Raw genomic sequence first — 19,079 nt, 5'->3', positions numbered from 1 at the left:
TACTCCATATGGTGGATAGGCACGGGCTTTCAACAGAAATGGCAGTTTATAGGTCATAGACGGAGATGGAGTGTATTTCGAGGACTGTGCTGTTTTGCACTGAAGAACAAGGAGGAGGCAGATGCCTCTTGGTGTGGGGAAGACAGAAGAATCAACCACTGGAGTTTCAAGGGAAGTTGTGTCATCAGGGGAAAGTCTTTCTCAGCTGTTTTAATCATTCTAAAATACGTTTTGCTACTATCTTGGGTTTTAATAAATATATGCTCACTTGAGAAAACAATCATTCCTAAGCCTTCTTAGGTCAAGAGGCTCTAATGTTCATATACTTTATAGCAGGGTTTCTTTCTTTCTCTTTTTTATAGCAGAGCTTTATATACGTATAATACATTATAGATATATCTATTGTATTGATGTCTATGTATTATATCCATTATATGTTGTGTATATACATGCATATATGTGTGTGTGTGTATGTGTGCATGTAGGGAGGGAGGAAGGGAGAGAGACAAAGCTGGGGGAGACAGGCAGAGAGGGAGGGAGGGGAGGGAAGCGAGAGTGAGAGTGCGCGCACACGAACACAGGAGTGCCGAAGTTCAGTGCTTATCTTTTCTGGGTTCCTGTAGCCACTGTCTGTTTCGTTCTTTATAACAACACTGTTCAGATAAGGGGGGGAGTGTGTGTCCTCCTCATCTCTGACTCTGAATGGTGCAGAGTAAGACACAGTGACTGATGGAAGTATATAGCATTCTTCAGGTGTGCTGGACCTACAAAGAGGTTGAGAACAGCTGCCTTATGGAGAAGCCAGGTCCATGAGGACTTGCTGAGCTCTCCGAGGACGCCTTTCAGTGTAGTAAAGAGTGGAGAGTACTTGGCAAACCTTGGCCATAGTTTCATCAGCAGAGAAGTGTATGATGTAAAGACACTCAGTTGACCTAATTTAGGCATTAATACAGTCCTTAGAAAATATAGTGCGAGCTCTTGGAAGATAGATGAGAGCAGGGAAAACTCAGAGGGGGTGGCCCATAAGCTGTGATTTCAACAGAGTCAACAGGGAAGGATGAATGTGGTGTGGCTGATGGAAAAACAGAGGCTGTTTCCTGGCAAAACTCAGAGCCAGAACAGAGTGAGTTTGTGGGCAGCCGAAACACAAACAGTGATTGGAAGAGAGGTAAAGGGGGGAAAGAGGTGGAAGTGGAGAGCTTTACGAGTGATGTGCACAGATTTGCGTTTGATGTGGAGATTTCAGGAAGTAGAATGATAGGGACCAAAGAGGTTATAAAGAAGATGTTTGGAAGCAGCGTACATAACAATTTGGAATTAATAAGGACCTGTCAGAGGGAGAAACAGAAGACATTCCAGCAGTTGTACAACACGCTTGAGGAAACTTAGTAGATAATAGATACGGACAAAGGAGAGAGTCAGTAAGAACCAAAGAAATGCTGCTAATTTAGAAATCGTGTGTTTTCACTGTCAAGTGTAGACATGGGCCGAATCCTGTTTAATCACTTGGACTTGTGGCATTTTCTAACAGAATCACATTACCTTTTTACTATCTAGACTGTCATCTTGTATCTCAACTTTTTAAATGTTTGTTTTTTTTTTTTAAGGAGAGATTCATAGAGGAAAGGGTAAAATGGGCAGATAGTGTTGTTTATTTAAAAGAAAACTTACAATCAGCTATGTAGTCCTTTCTAGGGGTTGGAGCACCAAGAATGCATTTGTCTTGGTTTCTGGATCCTCTGAAAATTCACCTCACAAGGCTTTTAGGACACTGGTATCATCTAAAAATACTTTGGTTATGGAAATTTTCAAACATACATTAAAGTAGAAAGATGAGCTTCAGCAATTCTCAACAATTTGTTCATTCTTATTTACTGATAGAACTTTTAAAAATATTGTGTGACAGAATGAAACAAAGTACACGATTTTCCATTACAAGAGCTTGTACGCCTACTTTTAAAAAAATTTGGTAATCATGAAAAACTTAAATTATGACTTTTTTAAATAAAGAGGGCAGAGATATAGAAACAGGGGAAAAAGAGTTTCTACAGTGATTTGCAGTGTTTTGTAGCCTGATATACTTGATGTTCATGGTAAATAGCTTAAGTTAATTCTAAAACTTCTTAAAAGAGCCCCTAAAATAGGATATATTTTTAAATCACTCAAGAGATCATGAATTACAGATCCTACAATGCTCTTCTCTAACACTGAAGAAGTTTGGCTAATAAATTGGAATTTATAATTTGTCATTGAATTAACATGTCTCAAAATTATAAGCTTGTTTGACTTTTATGGAATAATAATATCTGTTCAAATGGGACTTGCCAGCATTTTGAAGACATTCATTCATTCATTCATTCATACATTCATTGAAGCAATATTTGAATGCTTAATATGTTCTGGGCCCTGAGTTAGGTGCTTGGGATATATTAGCAGTTTGATGTGTTAATAATTCCTATAAGATAATTTTCATTGTGGAATCAATTACAGTTTTCTCTTATTACAAGGGAAACATTACAGATAAATGAAATTTATAGATAATCTCCAAGCTTATGGAGACTATAAGTTGGTCCAGACTATAGGTTGGTTCAGCCTATCGTCAGTTATTGGATTGACCAGTTTGTTTCACTTGTTCATATTGGCTTTATCTTCACTCTGACAGTGAAATGACTAAAAGGAAAGCTGCATAAGGAAGAAGGAGGAAATACAAGGGGCTGGTCACTTCCTGAACAAATATGAAATATCGGATAGTAGCATCTACTAATAGTCCTTGCTCCAAGTAAACCATTTATGCTTTTTCTCTGTAATGGGGTCATTTTACCAGCTAAGTTACTGTTTTTGATTCACTTTGTAATTTCATATCAATTTTAAGGATTGTGATAACCATTTTAAATGTATGTCTTATTATATCTGACTTTCCTGATTCCTGTAAAAATTGCTTTTCCAATCTGAAGCCAGAGGAAGACTGAGAACTGGCATTCCAGGTCCTGCAAAAAGTTGGAAATCTGTGTGTGAGCCTCGTAGGTTTGAATTAATGCTGTGCGCCAAAGCGGCACTGACACCCGATCTTTGGAATGTGTGTGTATGTCTGTGCGCATGCATTTGTGTGACTAAAACCTGATTAAGAAGTAACAGTACAGGACGAATGTTCTCAAGTTCTCTTTGCAACTGACAACTTTAAAAAAGCACTAATAGCAAGAAGTGTGGAATGGAGAAGTCTGATAAATATCTGCAGATTTAAGTTCATCTCCCTTTACCCCGTCTTATTACATCAGTGCACTGTATGAAACACTATGGGTGTAATTGGATATGATTGTGAGGAGGTGGCCCAGGAGGGAAGTAGACAGTTCAGCTTGCGCCTTTGTGAGATTAGGATAAAGTTTCTCATTCTGACTTGTGGAGACTGTGCCCACTACTCGTAAGACACCCAGTCAGATCTCCTTGGAAAAAAATCAGTCTGTGAGTCATTTACTTGTAACCTCTTAGTAGCTCTGTGTTCTTAGGAAGGTTGAAAATGAGCCTTTGAAAAAACATATTTCTACAGCCTAGGCTATGAATAAAAACACTACGTGTGTGCATTTGTATGCATTGTGCTCATGCACCTGTATGCCATCTAGACAGTCCAAGACTCACCTTTTTCACATTTCAACATCTCTGAAATCAGAATCCATCTTATAATTTATGATCTCTGATAATTACTGTTGTCCATTTTTTTTCAAATGTCAATGTCTCAGTAATTGTCAAGCATCTTTTAATCAGTGGCATCTTGGATTGCATGATATATAGTTTATATCCAAATATTTATAGGACACTCATCTCAGAGAGATGAGTAGGACATTTCTCCTTTCCCCAAAAAGTAAAGCAAGAAGATTTATTCTGACAGTAACAGTTTAGGTCAAGAGAAACCATTTGATTGTGGACTTCTGTTTCCTTAATAAGTCATACACAAATGCAAAATGTGTCATTTATTACAACCCCTCTTATGATTCCAAGTGATCTAAAAATTAGGATGAAAACCCATCATGTTTACTATAAAAGCTGATTCTTTAAGATTTGATCACTCCATTTCTTAGCTCCTGCTCTTTCTAACTTCAGATAATCATGGTTTTGAAAAATGGGTGAAAATCTTCATTTCAGCTACGTGTGTGTGTGTGTGTGTGTATAAGAAGGCTGCTTGCCTCATCCATTCATGACTCTAACAAAACCTATACAGGACAGTGGGTTAAGAAACTCATCGGAGATTTACAGACTTTTTAAGCAGTCTTATAAGATTGTTAAGGCTCAAAATGAGATGACTCTTCCCTCGCTTCTATGGGTAAGGGAGTGTGGAGTACAGACAGAAAAACACTATACAATCTATAGAAGACATAGACTAGTTCTGGGGTAGGACTGTGATAACATAGGTTTAGATTTGGAGACCATTTAATATAGAACTTTGTAATAGATACGGCTAAATGTGGATAGATGGATTGAATTTATTTTTGGTCAGGATGTCCGAGGAGAGACAGTAGCATTCCTTCCATTAGTGCAGTACTTATTGGATGATTATTATATGCTAGGCACAGGGCCTGACCCTTAATAATTCTTTCCAACCCTGAGAGTCTATATTTCCGGGCTTCATGACCTTGGGCATGTTGTCTCACCTGTTCAAAAAAAAAGTGAAGAATGCCTGTCCTGCCTCCTTCCCTGAGACTTTAATACGGTTATGTACCATAAGATCTTAACAGGATTTTAACACTTAATAATCCTTTAGTTGAAACATTATCATATTTGCCATTAGATCAAGTATTAGGTAGGAAGCTGAAAGGAGGGTGGTTCTGGGAGGATCCATTTAATATATTGTCAGCATTCTGGGAGTGTTCTTTATAGTTTGGAATTAGGAATTGCTGATGTCATGATCAGTCATATTGTCCTGACAACATCAGAATTTCCTCATTTGCCTTGTCTTCGCTTGGGGACTATCCATTTGCAACAGGTTTGTCATCTGTTTGCCCCGTGTATTAAGTGTATTAGATAACCCAGAACTAGTCATTCTTAAGGTCACTTAGGGCGGGGAATTTTTATAAGCTCTGTATGTAGCCCATTCCAGAACTTTTAACTAAATATTCTGATGTTGGAAAATTTGCCATCGTACATACTCAACTGAATAGAAATTCATTTCTCATTCTTTATTCTCTTGTTTGACCCTTTACATTTATAATTCAGTGGTGAATGAAAAGCTCCTCAGCATCTCCATTTACTTAAAGGACGTTATTAATTGTCCTATCACCCTCCTGTTCAGGTGAAATAGACATCATTTAATGGTAACCGTAGCAATGGAAGAGAAAGGAAACTGTTTCATTGGGGTTTTTTTCTCCTGTGTTTTTAAATGCTTTTAAATGCTCATTTCTGCTATGGATCCCAGGTTTTGGGTTAACATTGGTTATGTCCCCCAGACATAAATGAAAGTCTTAGGATAACCTTTTGTCAGTCTGAGCTTATAGGAGGGTGTTGTGTGTCCCACGTACAGTTGTTTGCTCTGTACTCTCAAAGTTGTCATTCCAGCAGTTGATTTTTACTCATGGGAAGGAGATGGTCATTCCAGGTTTGAATTTTGTTTTTCATGATTTTGAGATTTTGGCGGGGGGGCGAGGCTGTAGTTTTCTACAAATTCTGTCGATACCCTAAGTCGTTTGTCTCTTCCCAGGTGACAAGAGACAGACGTGATGGCTCTTTCCAGCACAGTAGCCCCTCTCTTGCTTACACACAGTAGATGATTATGTTACTTCCATATCTTTAGGGAAACTGTAATTTCAAAGATCATCTCATATCTTCCATAATTTGTATATTTTACTCGAATTCATGGACAATTCATTGAATTACCTCGAAGTATTCCGAAAATAAGCACTTGTTTTCTTATAGGCTTGCTATAGGAATGGAGAATAACAGCTCCAATACTAGATTTCCACAGTCAAAGGAGATAGAGGATTGAGGCATCCATCTAGGTAATTTAGGAAAACAGTAATCCACAATAAATGAAACACGAAGCTCTTTGTCCTAGTTTTCCAAGTAGTTGACTCTCTTTGATTTTGTTAAAGAGTTTGATGTAAATTCAATGTAGTATAAAATAAAGATAAAAATCTTGTCATATAGCCTTCTCCTGTCCCAGATTTTTTTTTTTTTGAAAAGAATAAGAACCCATATAGCTATTTTTATGGAAAACTTTGGAAAAGCGATTTAACTTACAGAGAACCATGATTTCAGAAATAAGAGTAAGCTTTGAATTTTATTAACTATTCTTTTTTAATTTAAGATTTTGTTTATTTGACAGAGAGAGTGAGCACACACAAGCAGGGGGAGTGGCAGGCAGAGGGAGAGGGAGAAGCAGGCTTCCTGCTGAGCAGGGAGCCCGATGCGGGGCTCGATCCCAGGACCCTGGGACCGTGACCGGAGCCGAAGGCAGACACTTAACTGACTGGGCCATCCAGGCGCCCCTTATTAACTATTCTGTAAGAGCAGGGTGGTAACTAATTTATGAGCAGATTATATCCAGAAGTTTTGTAGAGTAAATGATTTGTTTCAGATTTGGAGGATGTTTTGCCATAGAGAGAAATGTCCTAAATAGTGATTAGGATTTTAGTTGACCTATAAACATCTATGATTCCCACAATGAAACTAATCACTAATATGGTCTACTACTTTCAAGGGAAAATATGTTTTCAGTTCCAGTGCACGTTTCTGGAAGTACCTTCCACCTAGTCACCATCCCAGCTTCTAGAAGGTAGTCCTTTCTGCATCCTCTCCCAACTCCATTCTACCACCTATCCCAGAAAATAAAACTGCTCCAAGAGAGGAGTTACATCTTAGTAACCATCAGTTAAAAGAGATTTAGGAGCCAGATTAGGTGAGAATATATATCTGTACTATTAACTGTATATTCTAATATTGGAAAGCATGCCTTCATATTCAACTGAATGAAAATACGACGTTATTCCGTATCCTTTTTTAAGTAACTTGCCTGAGGTCACATAGATGGTAACTGGGGAAGATACATACTTAGTCTTAGGCTCTTAAGTTTTCCCCTATGGGGTTTGGACTTGACCTTTAGCTAAGAGTTATAATAACCATTATTAATGTTATGGGAGGCAGGGGACTTTGGAGTCAGAGAGACCTGAGTTCAAACCCCAGTTCCATCTTGTATTGGATCTGTGGCCTTGGGAAACTACCTTAAACCTCCAAGCTTCAGTACTTCAGTTTTCTCTTCAGTAAAGTGGGATAAACGTTCTTTCCTTGTGATTGTGTGTTTGAGAGAGAGACAGGGACACGCTGAGAGAGTGCCTGGAATATAGTAGCTACTCAGTAAATGACAGCTATTATTTATTAGTCCTTGCAGAAGAAGCAGTAGTAGGGCAAAGCCTGTTCTGTGTGGCTCCCCAGAATAGATTTAAGAATCATCAGAATATTGCTTGTGGTCAGACTCCTCAGAATACGGCTTTGTTTACGTTGTTCTGTATGCATTCTAGGATTTTAGCTATAGAGCTATAGTTTTATTATAGTGGTTTCATTTTTATATACGTACGATTTTATGTGTGTCTAGGGAGGCTTTAAGTCTAGAATAAGGGTCATAGATTTTTTAAAAAAGCAAAATAGTAAATAAGAGAAAATATTGCTGCTACTTTAGAAATTGGGTACTTTATCAACTCTATTTGGTACCAGGAAAGAACAGAAATTTAAAGAATCTGCTGACCTCATATTTTTTTTTCTCTCTCTCTCTTTTGCTGGGAGCCAGAGGCTTTGTGAGCTTTTAAACATAGAGACTCTTAAATGTAAACAATTTTTTAATGTGAACTGCTTATACTAACCAATACCATGTGATTATATTTTATTCATTAAAAATTGTAATTTGAAATAATGTTGGGTGAATTTTTCCTCGAGTCCTTTCTGTTTTTAATTGTGATCCAAATAAAAAAGGTGCCTGAAATGCTTTAGCAGTGATAGAGGGATAGAACCTGCTATAGATCTGTTCTTTTGTTGATAGAGATGTTCTATTCTTTCTTATCTCATTGGACATCTTCTCTGCCCCCGATTTTTCTTCTTTCAAAGCTTAGTTTCCTCACATACTTTCTTTGTAGTAATTTCATTCAAAGGCTCCTTTCTTCTGCGGGGCTTAGTAAAGTGTGTGTTGGAATGAGGGGGCTCCCTAGCCTTTTGACTTTTTGTCATCTGCCCCCTTCTGGGAGTTCATCAATTAGCCATGATTTCAGCAGCTATCACCCCAAATCCACATGCTCTCTCATACAAGCCCTCTATCTCAAGGTCTGTTTTTCTGGTCATCTGCATAGTGCTTCTTTCTAAATGTCTCTCAAACAAAACATGTATACATCTGAGCTTCCCACACCCATGTTGTGTATCCTGTATTGATCTTTCCCTCTGGCGGACTCCCGTAGCACATACTTGTCTAGACCACTTGGCTGGGACTTATCACTTAATGCCTTGCATTATTAGTGTATAGCAACTCGGGTGCTGTAAGGGTTACGGTACTCACCTAGGAATTGGAGCATTATTTGTAAGGCTTTGTGGGGAGACAGCATTATAGAGTTAAAGGAGCACAGGATGAAGTCTTTTAACCTGGCTGGGTTTCAGTTTTAACACTGCTTGCTACTTACTAGCAATGGGTAGGTCAGTCAGTCCTACTTTTTTCCCTGTCATCCGTAAATGGAGCCTAATCACCCTACCCACTTCATAGGGTTGTTAATGATTTATATAAATGAAAGTCACATTTTCAGATTGTTTCTTGGGACAAAGGTCTCCCAAGTTCAGATTCTCAAATTCCAGGTCTACAAATGCTTGGAGGTCGCGGGTCCCCTCTCCTCTACTGAGATCGCAGGCTTCTGCCTGTACTGATTGGCTCAGTCCTTTATTAGTCTCCTTCGCAGACTCCTCCTGCCTTACAGAGTGTGATCTCTGATGCTGTCCACTGTCTTCCCATTCATACCGAAATGGTCCTGGTTCAACACATAACTTCTTTAAAGGAAATGGGACAAAAACAAATGCGGGAGAAAATCTTCAGGGCACCTAGGCTCTTGAAACAGACTTTTTGCCACACTTTTTTTTTAACCTCTGAAAGTTAAGTCTGTGGTGTACACAGACTTAGAAAGCTCTTTTTACTTGTTGTCAATTCCATCTATACCCTTGCTCCTTCCCTTGATGGTTAGCCAGACGTGCTAGGCATCAGTTATGTATACAGTACTCCCACTTAAATCTACAAACCACCTCTATAAAACCTGGAAAAACAATAATAACAGCTGCCATTTACTGAGTTGGGCACTTTTGTTGGTATACCATAGGTGTACTTGAGACAATCTGTGAGGAGTCTGGGACTCCGAGAGGTTCACTCACTTGCCCCAGGCCATGTGGCTAGTAAGAAGCTGAAATGTGGAGCCAGATTTGTTCGGCTATTTAAATTTTGTTCCTTGGATTGTGAAATCCAGATTCACTTAAGCCATCTGAAGAAGGGGGGTGTGGGGTTAAGTATACACATGGAGGGGCTATTGGAAGCCAAAGCAGCTCTAGGGACTGCTGCTCCCTTCATCATCTCACCGCCAAGTGCTCACCCGCTCCTGGCATCTGCTTTACTCTCTGCTTGCTGCCAGTCAGCTTCCTGTTTACTCATAGTTTCTGCTGCTTCATAACCTTGGCTTGCATATGGTTTTGGCTTTTTGTGGCCTCAACTCTACCCCCTGGCACTGTTGCAGTTTCAGCCTCTTTCCTAACTAGTTAAGCTCTTGGAGTTTTCTGAATCAGATTCCCAAGGGTGAGAATCTGATTGGCTCTGTTCATTTTTTCTCTCTGAACCATGTCATAGGTCACTGGCCAGTCTCTGGATTGGCTGCTCTTGGGTCAGATTCCCATAACTTTACCCACCAGCTGAGCTGGGGGTGCAGGGTGTTGTAGGACTGCCTGGACAGCAAAGTCTCAGTTTCCCTTTCAGGAGAAGGAACATGTACAGGACAGATTCCAAAGCCCTTATTCTTCCCATGATAACTTGCAGCTTCTCTGGAATGTTTCCTTGCTTTGTCTGTCTTGAAACATATTTGTTTCAAAGGTCAATAAACTTTCCCAGATGAATCTCACTAGGATCTATCCCTGTAATCATTTACAACTAAGCACTTGTGAATATCTATAACTGATTATATATACACACATGATTTCATATTTCTGTTATCTCTCTTAGGTTGGAATCATTTGGGCTTTAGTGACTTCATTACATTTTATAGTCTTTGAGGCTATCTTCTCCTTTCTTTATAATGCTTTACTTAGTTAAGAGTATAGTACCTACTTAAGCTTGAAACTTTTGAACACTGGCTGGTAGACATTGTTTTTAAAAATAAATGCCTTTTGTTTTCTCCTTGTATGTCATTCATCATTATAGGATACTGTATTTTTCTGATATTTAGGTATCTTTTTTCTTCTTTTTTTTTTTAAATATATTTATTTGACAGAGAGAGACACAGCGAGAGAGGAAACACAAGCAGGGGGAGTGGGAGAGGGAGAAGCAGGCTTCCCACGGAGCAGGGAGCCCGACGCGGGGCTCCATCTCAGGACCCCGCGATCATGACCTGAGCCGAAGGCAGACACTTAACCGACTGAGCCATTCTTTTTAATATTATTTATGTTTAATAAGAATACTAATGTATTCTTAGCATACTTAGTATAAAGTATTATTAGTATATTTTAGTATTCTAATTTAAATTTTGTTATCACTTGAAATTTTGCCTTATCCCTGTAAATTATTGCAGGGTGTCAAATCACGTCTTAGCATTCTAGAATAGCACAACATCAAAAGTATTGTAAACTTAGAGCAGAGCCATAGAAAAATTAATCTGTGCTGTTCTTTGTGGTTTAGATTGTGGTTTCCTAAGAGACCAATCATGACAACTGAGGTTGTACATGGAATATTTCCATAGATGATAGGTCTGAACTTCTGGGGTCCTGGGCATTAAGTTCTCAGGAAAAGGTGCCTATAACTTGAACAGTTCTACCTAACACCTTATATTTTATACCTGTGGTTGATAACTTGCTGTAAAGCATCCTAGTGACGGGAGATAGCAAATCGGCAGCTGAAACAATTGTAAACCCATGGAGTAGTAGGAAATAGTTCTAGCATGTATATAATATTAACACGCAACTGAATGTTTGTTGTGCTGTATTTATTTAAATCACTTTATAGGACAGATATGTTTCTGTGAATTTTATCTAGCAAGTTCTTACTTGTCCACGGTGTACCTAGTACTGTGCCTAGAATAAGTTCCTTTGTTGCTGTTTTTTGTTTTTAATGGAAAGAATTAGGAATTACATATATGTATATTTTGTGTATATGGTTTTTAATTAGGTGAGACTTGCTAGTTCTCATCACTTTGCTGGAGAATGTTGGGAGCATCTTGGAATATGGAGATGGAATATGGTGACTAAGTCACCAGCAGGTTAACTAAGATGAATATTTTCAGTTCCTTGCTGTTGGAAAAACCTTTGAATGGCCACCCCCCCTTTTTTTTTACAGTTTATCTATCTATTTATTTATTTATTTAGTAATCTCTACACCCAGCATGGGGCTCAAACTCAGAACACTGAGATCAAATAGCCACAGCTTCACTAGAAGACCCTAGGGGACACTTTGTTTTCCTTATGGCAGCCAGAAGTTGAGTGTCTTCACTTCTTAGAGGAGTTAGGATTTTTCATTATCATGGCAGATGGCTCTTTCCAAGGTGTTAGAGGCCAGAGGCCAGGGGAAAAACTTTGTAATACCGCTGTGATACTACCCTGTAATACAGCTGAACAGGCCAGCATGAGAGATGGCAAGCCTGCCAGACCCTGCCCGGGGTCTGCCTGTAGGACTTGCTGTAGAGGCCCTTCTGCGATGCACAGGTTCTAGGCTTCAAACACCAACTTGAAAAAGTGATCAAGAAAAGGGGCATCTTAAGCCGCCTTAGATAATTTCAACTGGGAAACAAAGGAAACTACCTCCTCCCTTTGTCTCCTTTTTGCAGTTTCTGAGTCCCTTCCGTAGAACACATTCGGTGGCATCTATTATTTAACGTATAGAAGGATTACACTGTTCCAGTTTAAAGGAAGGCTTACCAAACCAATGGCCTTAAGTGATTTTCGCTATTTGGTATTGTCATCTTGAAGGTAAGCTGGTAAACTCTGGCATGGGAATGAAGTACAGAACTTTACCGTGCGTACTTGCGGTGAGAGGGTGGGGAGTGTAGACCTGTTTTCCCGTGCTAAAATTTTAGCGTTGTGATTCAGGGGAACGCGGATTTGCAGAGGTTTGGTGGAAGGCTGGTTTGTTGGTTGAAGTAGGAGTGATTGCTCGCACCCTTTTGGGGAGACTGGGGGCGGGGGTCGTGGGTAGTTTGGAAGGATGAAAGAAAAGAGAGAAGACCCGGGACTGGTTCAGTTACTACCCAGGTGTCAGAGCGCTCCCCGAAGCCATACCCTTAAAAGGGGCTTCGAGTAGGGGTGCAAAGCTACCGCTAGTGCTTAGGCAAAGAGCCGAGGGGAAAAAAAGAAAAGAGGAGGGGGGTGGCTACTCCAAGGAATGTGCGGCACGCGGGGAGTCAGACCCAACCATTGCATTGCACGGAGCGGGGGCGCCGGCGGCTCCCGGGGCGGCGCGGCCCCGACCCCGGCCCCAAGCCCGGGAGGGAGCGGGCGGGGGCCGATCGGCTGGCGGGGCTGCGGGCGCGACGCCCAGAGGGCGGGCGGGGAGGCGCGGGTGGGCCTGGGCGCGGCGCGAGGCGGTGCGCTGCCGCCTCCCCGCCCCCGGCCGGCGCGCTCTCGGGGCGGTGGTTGAGGCCGCGGTAGGTGGGGACGCGGCGGCGCTGCTCCTCCGCTGCCGCCGGCAGAGTCCGCGGCGCCGCCAGCTCCGCGCGCGAACTCCCGTCCATGGCACGCAGGGCGGCGGCCGCCAGAGCTGCCCGAGTCTCGCCCGCCGCCGTCGCGCCGCACTTTTAGGCGAGTCCGGAGGTCGAGGGCGGAGGAGAAGTCAGCCCGGAGCTGCAGCCCCCGCCGGCCGCCGCCGCGCGGCGAGAGGGAGTTCCCAGAGCGCCGCGGCCCGGGCCGGCCCCTCCTGCGCCCTCCCCCTCGCGGCGAGGCTGCCCCGCGCCCGCGCCCGCCGCCCGCGCCCGCCGCGATGATCTTCCCCAGCAGCAGCGGCAACCCCGGGGGCAGCAGCAACTGCAGGACGCCCTATCGCAAGCAGGTGAGGCGGCGGCCGGGATGCCGCGCCGAGGTCGGCCGCCCAGCTTTACAAAGGGCGCCAGCGCTCGGCCGGACACCGCTCTTCTTCTTGGAGGGACCGGACTGGGCGGTGACCTTGTTTCCGAAGGAGGCGGCCCGCGGGGACGGCTCGGGCCGGTGACCTTAGCTGGGGAGATGCCCTCGTCTCCGCCGGCCGCTCCGGGTGGGATGTGGAGGAAGGGGAAGGGGCGGAGAGGCGGCGAGAGCGCAGCGCGCCGGGCCAGGGGCTTCTCCCCAGCTCTGCAACAAGTTTGGGTCCCCCCCGCGAAACCTTTGTGTGTAGAAGAGTACGATAATAAGTCTTTACGTTGGTTTGCAACAATCTTCACTCGGAACCCGAAAGAACCTGCCTGATTCATAGCAAACCCGGAAGACCAATTTGTGTGTGTGTGTGTGTGTGTGTGTGTGTGTGTGTTCGCGCGCGTCACCCCCCATATATATATTAAAAAAGAGAGAGACGAAACAGGAACTTCTGTCACTTTCTTAAGGTTTTCAGTTTTCAGAAGCACAGGGAAATCCTGTGACATCCTAGTTGCAGAGATACTTGGATAAACCTGAGTCATACACATGCCTTTTCCTATTTTAATACCGTTTCATACATTTTTTAACAGATTGAACTCCAAAGGCACTTTAGTGGTTAGATCGAAATCCCCTGCCGGGAAAAGGAGTGGAGCTGGGAGCTTATAGTTTCGGCCTTTTGTTTTGTTTTTTCATTTTTGTTTTTAAAAGAAGGTTACTGAAGCCATGTTGTGATAAATCTCACAGAGCCTTTCAGCAGCAGCAATAACAAAACCTAGCTTTAAATTATGTAAAAAATGTGCAGGTCTGTTTAGAAAAGGTTAAACTGATTTAGAGGTCAGCGGCAAGATGCTTGTTGAGAAAACAAAAACACGATTGCAGATATTTTTCTACCATAATAAATCTCTTGTCTACATCCTTAGCCACGGAGACAAATCAATTAAGTTATTATCCCAATAATGATACAAGCGAACTCTATCCTTCCATGCAGACCTTAGCTCTGTTAAGATCATGACAGATGACAAGGATGCCTGGTGGCTTTCCTAAAGACATTCACAGGATTATTGATTATACGTAGTCCTTTTTGTTCTCAAAGTCATTTGGGGGGGTATGTCTTAGCATAAGTATATCTGAAAGTAGGGCTAATTTGGTCAAAGAGTGACGGTGTCAAAAAGTATTCTTTTCTGGTCTTGGGTTCTTTTACTTGTTAGCTTTCACTTGAAAAGGTAGTAAACACCCTGGTCTGTGTGCCTTTGCTGTCCAAGTCAATGCAACTTTTACCTGGCTTAAGAAAAGCTTTTTTTTTTTCCCATGAAAAGAAAAATCTGCATTTCTGACTTGTCTGAAGTATATGCTAAAATCGTCTAGATTCAAAACCAGGCATCTCTAAACTCCGTGTGGCCTCATTTAAAATAAATGCCCTCGGATCCAGCATACTTACATCAACTTCATCAATGATGCCAATTTACAATAAATATTCTTCTCCTGAACCCTCCTCTTCCACCCACCTCTCTCTACCTGAAAAGATGGCTAATTATGTAAAGGCCTCGTGTATTCATTTATTTGTTGTCAAAACCCGGCGGGGTGTTAGCTCTGAAATGGGGAAAAGGCTCTGAGGGCGAGGCCCTTTTGCTGTGAGGGGCTGGAGGTTTTTTTGTGTGGAGGGGGACAGCCTGCTGGTCTGGAGCACGCTGATAAGATGCTCTTCTTTTCACTGGGCTCTCCTTAGATTCAGAGACTAAAAGGGCTGACTGAATCAGAAAAACAAACAGACTTTCTTTTTTCTATAGGCAAAGAAAGAAATGAATGTGTAGGCATTATACAGACACAAGACCCCGGGTACCAGTGGTATTTGAGTCAAAGGCTTCTTTTGTTAGTATTTAGCCATTCACTGGGAAAGCACACTTCCAGCGTGGGGACCTGGTTACCATGAGTGACTTTGTGATCTCATCCTGGCTTCGTCTAAACGGGAAGTCTAATTAATGCCTTTTATAAGATTTTGTGATGTTAAGCTTGCACCTTTTTTTGGTTTGTATAAATTTGTTCATTTCGATGAAAGAATAGGTAAACTTTAGGTGTACAATGTGATTTTATTTTAATCTACAAATATATAAGCAGCTCTTAGAGCTGATTTGAGATCATTTGCCTGAGGAAAAAATTGAATGTGAGGAATACCTAAAAATCACCTTTTGGAGAAAGATAGGAGGATCACAGTTTTTTAGACATATATGTTAGTAGTAGCTGACCATCACTGAGCACCTTATTGCCTGCTGCAGGTCACTGTTCTAAGTGCTTTAGGTGGATTAACTAATTTCAGTCATCTTGACAGTCCTATGAGACAAGTAATACTATCTCCCTTACAGCCGAGAAAACTGAGGCACAGATTAAGTAACTTGCCTGGTCTCTACAACCCAAAATGCCGAGCCAGGATTTGGACCCTGGCAATCAAGCTCTTAAAACCATCACATTGCAGTTGCCTGCTTACGGGCACATCTCAGTAGAAACTCGTACAGAGCTCATCCGTATCACTGCCCATTGCCTTTCTCATCTCAAAAGTCCAGTTTAGGGATTCCTCCTGCCCTTTTTTTTTTTTTTTTTTGATGGGAAGGGTGGAGGTTGTGAGGTTGAAAGTGAAGGATGAAGTAAATGGATGGTATGGATGGTGGGTTCATGACATTTGAAAGCCAAAGTATTGCTTCAGTGAATGTAGAATCTCCTTTTAAAAACTTTATATTTTACATGTATTGGAGTCAGCCAATTTCAGTTAAAGCAGAGGTAGGTGGTGCTCGCCCCCCTCCTGCCCCATGTAGTATATCGAGGGCATCAAAGAGCACTGATCTCTGGCATCATCTCGGATAAACAGGATTTTCCTGCATCACAGGCCTATGAGCACATTAGAAATACACCTGCTTGGCTCAGGTCAAAGTGAGACACTTTTGAGTGAAGTGATAACCTAGTTAGGCAGTATCTAGACGAAGATTGTTCAAGCCTCAGTGGAGAAGTGTGTACATCTTATTGTTGACTGTGACTTTCAGAAATGTGATATTCCTTAAGCATATCCAGTCTGATTGTATGAAAATGCCCTGCAACCTAAACAAAAACCATTTATCAGGACTTCTATAGTTATGAACATATTTTATTGTGTTTCAAAAGAAAAAAAATACTTTATGTTAAAGGCTTTAAATACAGAAAACAAATATTTCCGTTTTGCTTTGGCTTCTTTTACAAGCCACTTCTCTCTCCATGTTTTCTGACTTCCATTTTAGAACTGTTTTCTCTGGGTAGTTGACTCAGTTATGTCATAGAATTTGGTTTTTACAAATTGTGGCATATAGCAATTCTTTTCTTGCTATATGCCGTCGTGGTTTGCAATGGGGCCTTTGAGGAAGAGGAGTGAATGCAAGAATTTGTGTGTGTGTGTGTGTGTGTATCTTTTTCTTTACAAAAATACTGCCAGCTAATAGCTGTACTTGTTAAATGTTGCTAACTTTTGATGAGTGAAGTGCTTATCTCCCCAGTTCAAGTAGATTTACATAGTTTGCTGCTTTCTTGAAGATTAACTGGGTGTAGCTGCACGTGAAGAATCCAGCAGTGATTCAGTGTTTGGCCTTGTTGGAGGATGACATACAAAGCTGTTGATTAATCCTCTTCAAGCACTTTCTGTTCACAGCAATCGATGTGTAGTAGATTGGGGTTTTGTTAAGTTTGAAGATTAAAGTTGTGCATAGAAATATTTAAATGAACACTGTCTGAGCTATTCCCAACTTGTTTTTAGAAGAAGGTAAACATACTCAGGCCGCAGAGATTGGCAGTTGAGGGGAAGGTAGCAGAGAACTAAATTGGTACGCATAAGTAAGGTCTTACCTTATTTCACATTAGGCTATCTCAGAGGGTTGGTGATTCAGTAGTATTTATGAATCAAGGAATTGTGCTTTAAATATGTATCCATAGCCATTTGAAAAGTATAGAATTCTCTATCTGTGATTACCCCTTTTTTCTGCTGGGTACCCCTTTTGGCGGCTCACTACATTTTCTGTAGTTCACTTCAGATTTTGAACACATTCTTGATTTTGTTCTTTCTTCCATTTAGGGGCTGATGTCAACTGGGCTCACCACATATTAGCAATACTTTTCAAGCTCATTCTTGGTGGTAGGGCGTATTATGTGTGTGTGTGGTGGGGGGGGTAGTCTGTCTTGCCCAGGTTTCTGAGAATATATTTCCAAAGCACTCCCCCCAAAATAAGTATTTAAAGATATATAAGTGATATTCCTTCCCAACCTCAATTGTATTTAATCTTCACAACATCCATATAAAGGAGTGAAGCGTCAGGAATTTTGAGGCCGTGAATTTATTAAATGACCTAGTTGGCGAAAGCAAGGTCTCTGATATCAAGGGCTGGGTCTGCTACTAGGAAAAAGAGAAGGAAGCCCAGCTAAGAACAGCTGGAGCCCCACTACACTTCCCTTTCCTTGGCCTCCCAAAGACATGTGGCACACAGAGGTCCCAGATTTCAGCTTTGGGAAGTGTAGCTCTGTAATTTATTAGTGTTTTTTGTTATTTCGTAAAGCCCTTTACTCTAGGGTTGTCAGGTAATATCCAGGATGCCAAGATAAATTTGAATTTCCAATAAGCAATGAATAATTTCTTACATCCATATGTCCCAGGTATCATGTGGTACTGTGTATTTTTATTCGCCCAGTCCAGCAAGCCAGTCTCCCAAGAACCCAGTTCGCTTTTTAAAACTAGTTATAAAAAAAAACCTTATTTATAAACCATACTTTTCCTTCTTTTTCCACTAACGTTTTGCCTCTTAGCATATACCTTGAACCCTGATGATAATGTGGATTTCACACTGTTAACTTTGACCGTCGCTCAACCTAATTGAAAGACACTGGCTTAAGTTCTGGCTCTACCACTTGCATGCTTTTCATTTTCACTTAACCTGTCTAAGCCTCAGTTTCTGTTAAGGAAGGATAATAGTGCCCATTCCACAGGGCTGTTGCCATCAGTCCTTCTGAGGTACTGTTACTATTAATGTCCCCACAGAGCAAGCAACAGCGGGTGGTCCTGGGAGACTCTGTGTGATCCTGGGAGACCTTGACACAGCCTCTAAGGATGGACTATGTTTAGAAAGTGGGGGCAGCCTCCAGATGGGTAAGGACCTGGAGCATGAAGATGAGACTCTCCACCACTGGAAGGAGAGAGAGAAAGAAACCCAAAACTAGAAGAGTGCACTCCACCATGTTTTAAAACAATTGTTCCTGTATCATGCTTTTATTAACAGAAATTGCCTTCTCTCTGGGGGAAGAAAGCCTTCCAGTCCTTTCTATTTTATGCAAAGATATGGTTGGAGAAGGAAAAAAAAGAGCGTTGATGACTTCTATCAATGAGAATTTCTACCTTTTAATTTGCTTGAAAACAGATATGATTATTAGTATATGCATGATGATTTCCTGAATTCTTTGTCTTGTTTGTACATTTGGTTTTCAAAGACGCCGTCTTTGCATTACTCAGAAAAAATAAACTTTTTTTTTTTTTTTTTGGTCCTTGTACATCTGTAGGTGTTTGGTGGGTGTTTGTTTTTAATCTCGCATCTGTAGAGAATGGTTTGCTTAACACATTCTAAAAGCTTAGTAAATTTTAAAATAGGGTAGACGGGCCATGAGGAAAGGAAGCAAGCTTTTTCTGGAGTAAGGACAGGTGAAAAAATTAAATGGAACAAACTAAATTCTGTGTTCAAGAAATGAATCAATACAGCTATTGTTACTTAGCACTTACT

General features: G+C 41.4%; 1 protein-coding gene across 10 annotated transcripts in view; it reads left to right on the top strand.

Moving 5' to 3' along the window:
* Nucleotides 1–19,079, top strand: part of RBMS1 (RNA binding motif single stranded interacting protein 1) — a 208,295-nt gene that overhangs the window by 63,515 nt on the left and 125,701 nt on the right. For 2 of the 10 annotated variants that reach the window (XM_027588520.2, XM_027588518.2), the window contains exon 1: nt 12,825–13,243. The exons of the other annotated variants lie outside the window; for them this stretch is intronic. In XM_027588520.2, the coding sequence (XP_027444321.1) occupies nt 13,175–13,243 (69 nt within the window). In that variant the 5' untranslated portion in view covers nt 12,825–13,174. Of the gene's footprint in view, nt 1–12,824; nt 13,244–19,079 lie in introns of those variants that run through there. 10 annotated transcript variants of the gene reach the window in all.

This window comes from Zalophus californianus, chromosome 3 (assembly GCF_009762305.2).
Source record: "Zalophus californianus isolate mZalCal1 chromosome 3, mZalCal1.pri.v2, whole genome shotgun sequence".
Classification (NCBI taxonomy): domain Eukaryota; kingdom Metazoa; phylum Chordata; class Mammalia; order Carnivora; family Otariidae; genus Zalophus; species Zalophus californianus.
The sequence above is the reverse complement of the archived record's forward strand: the minus strand, read 5'-3'. Positions and strand labels throughout refer to the sequence as shown.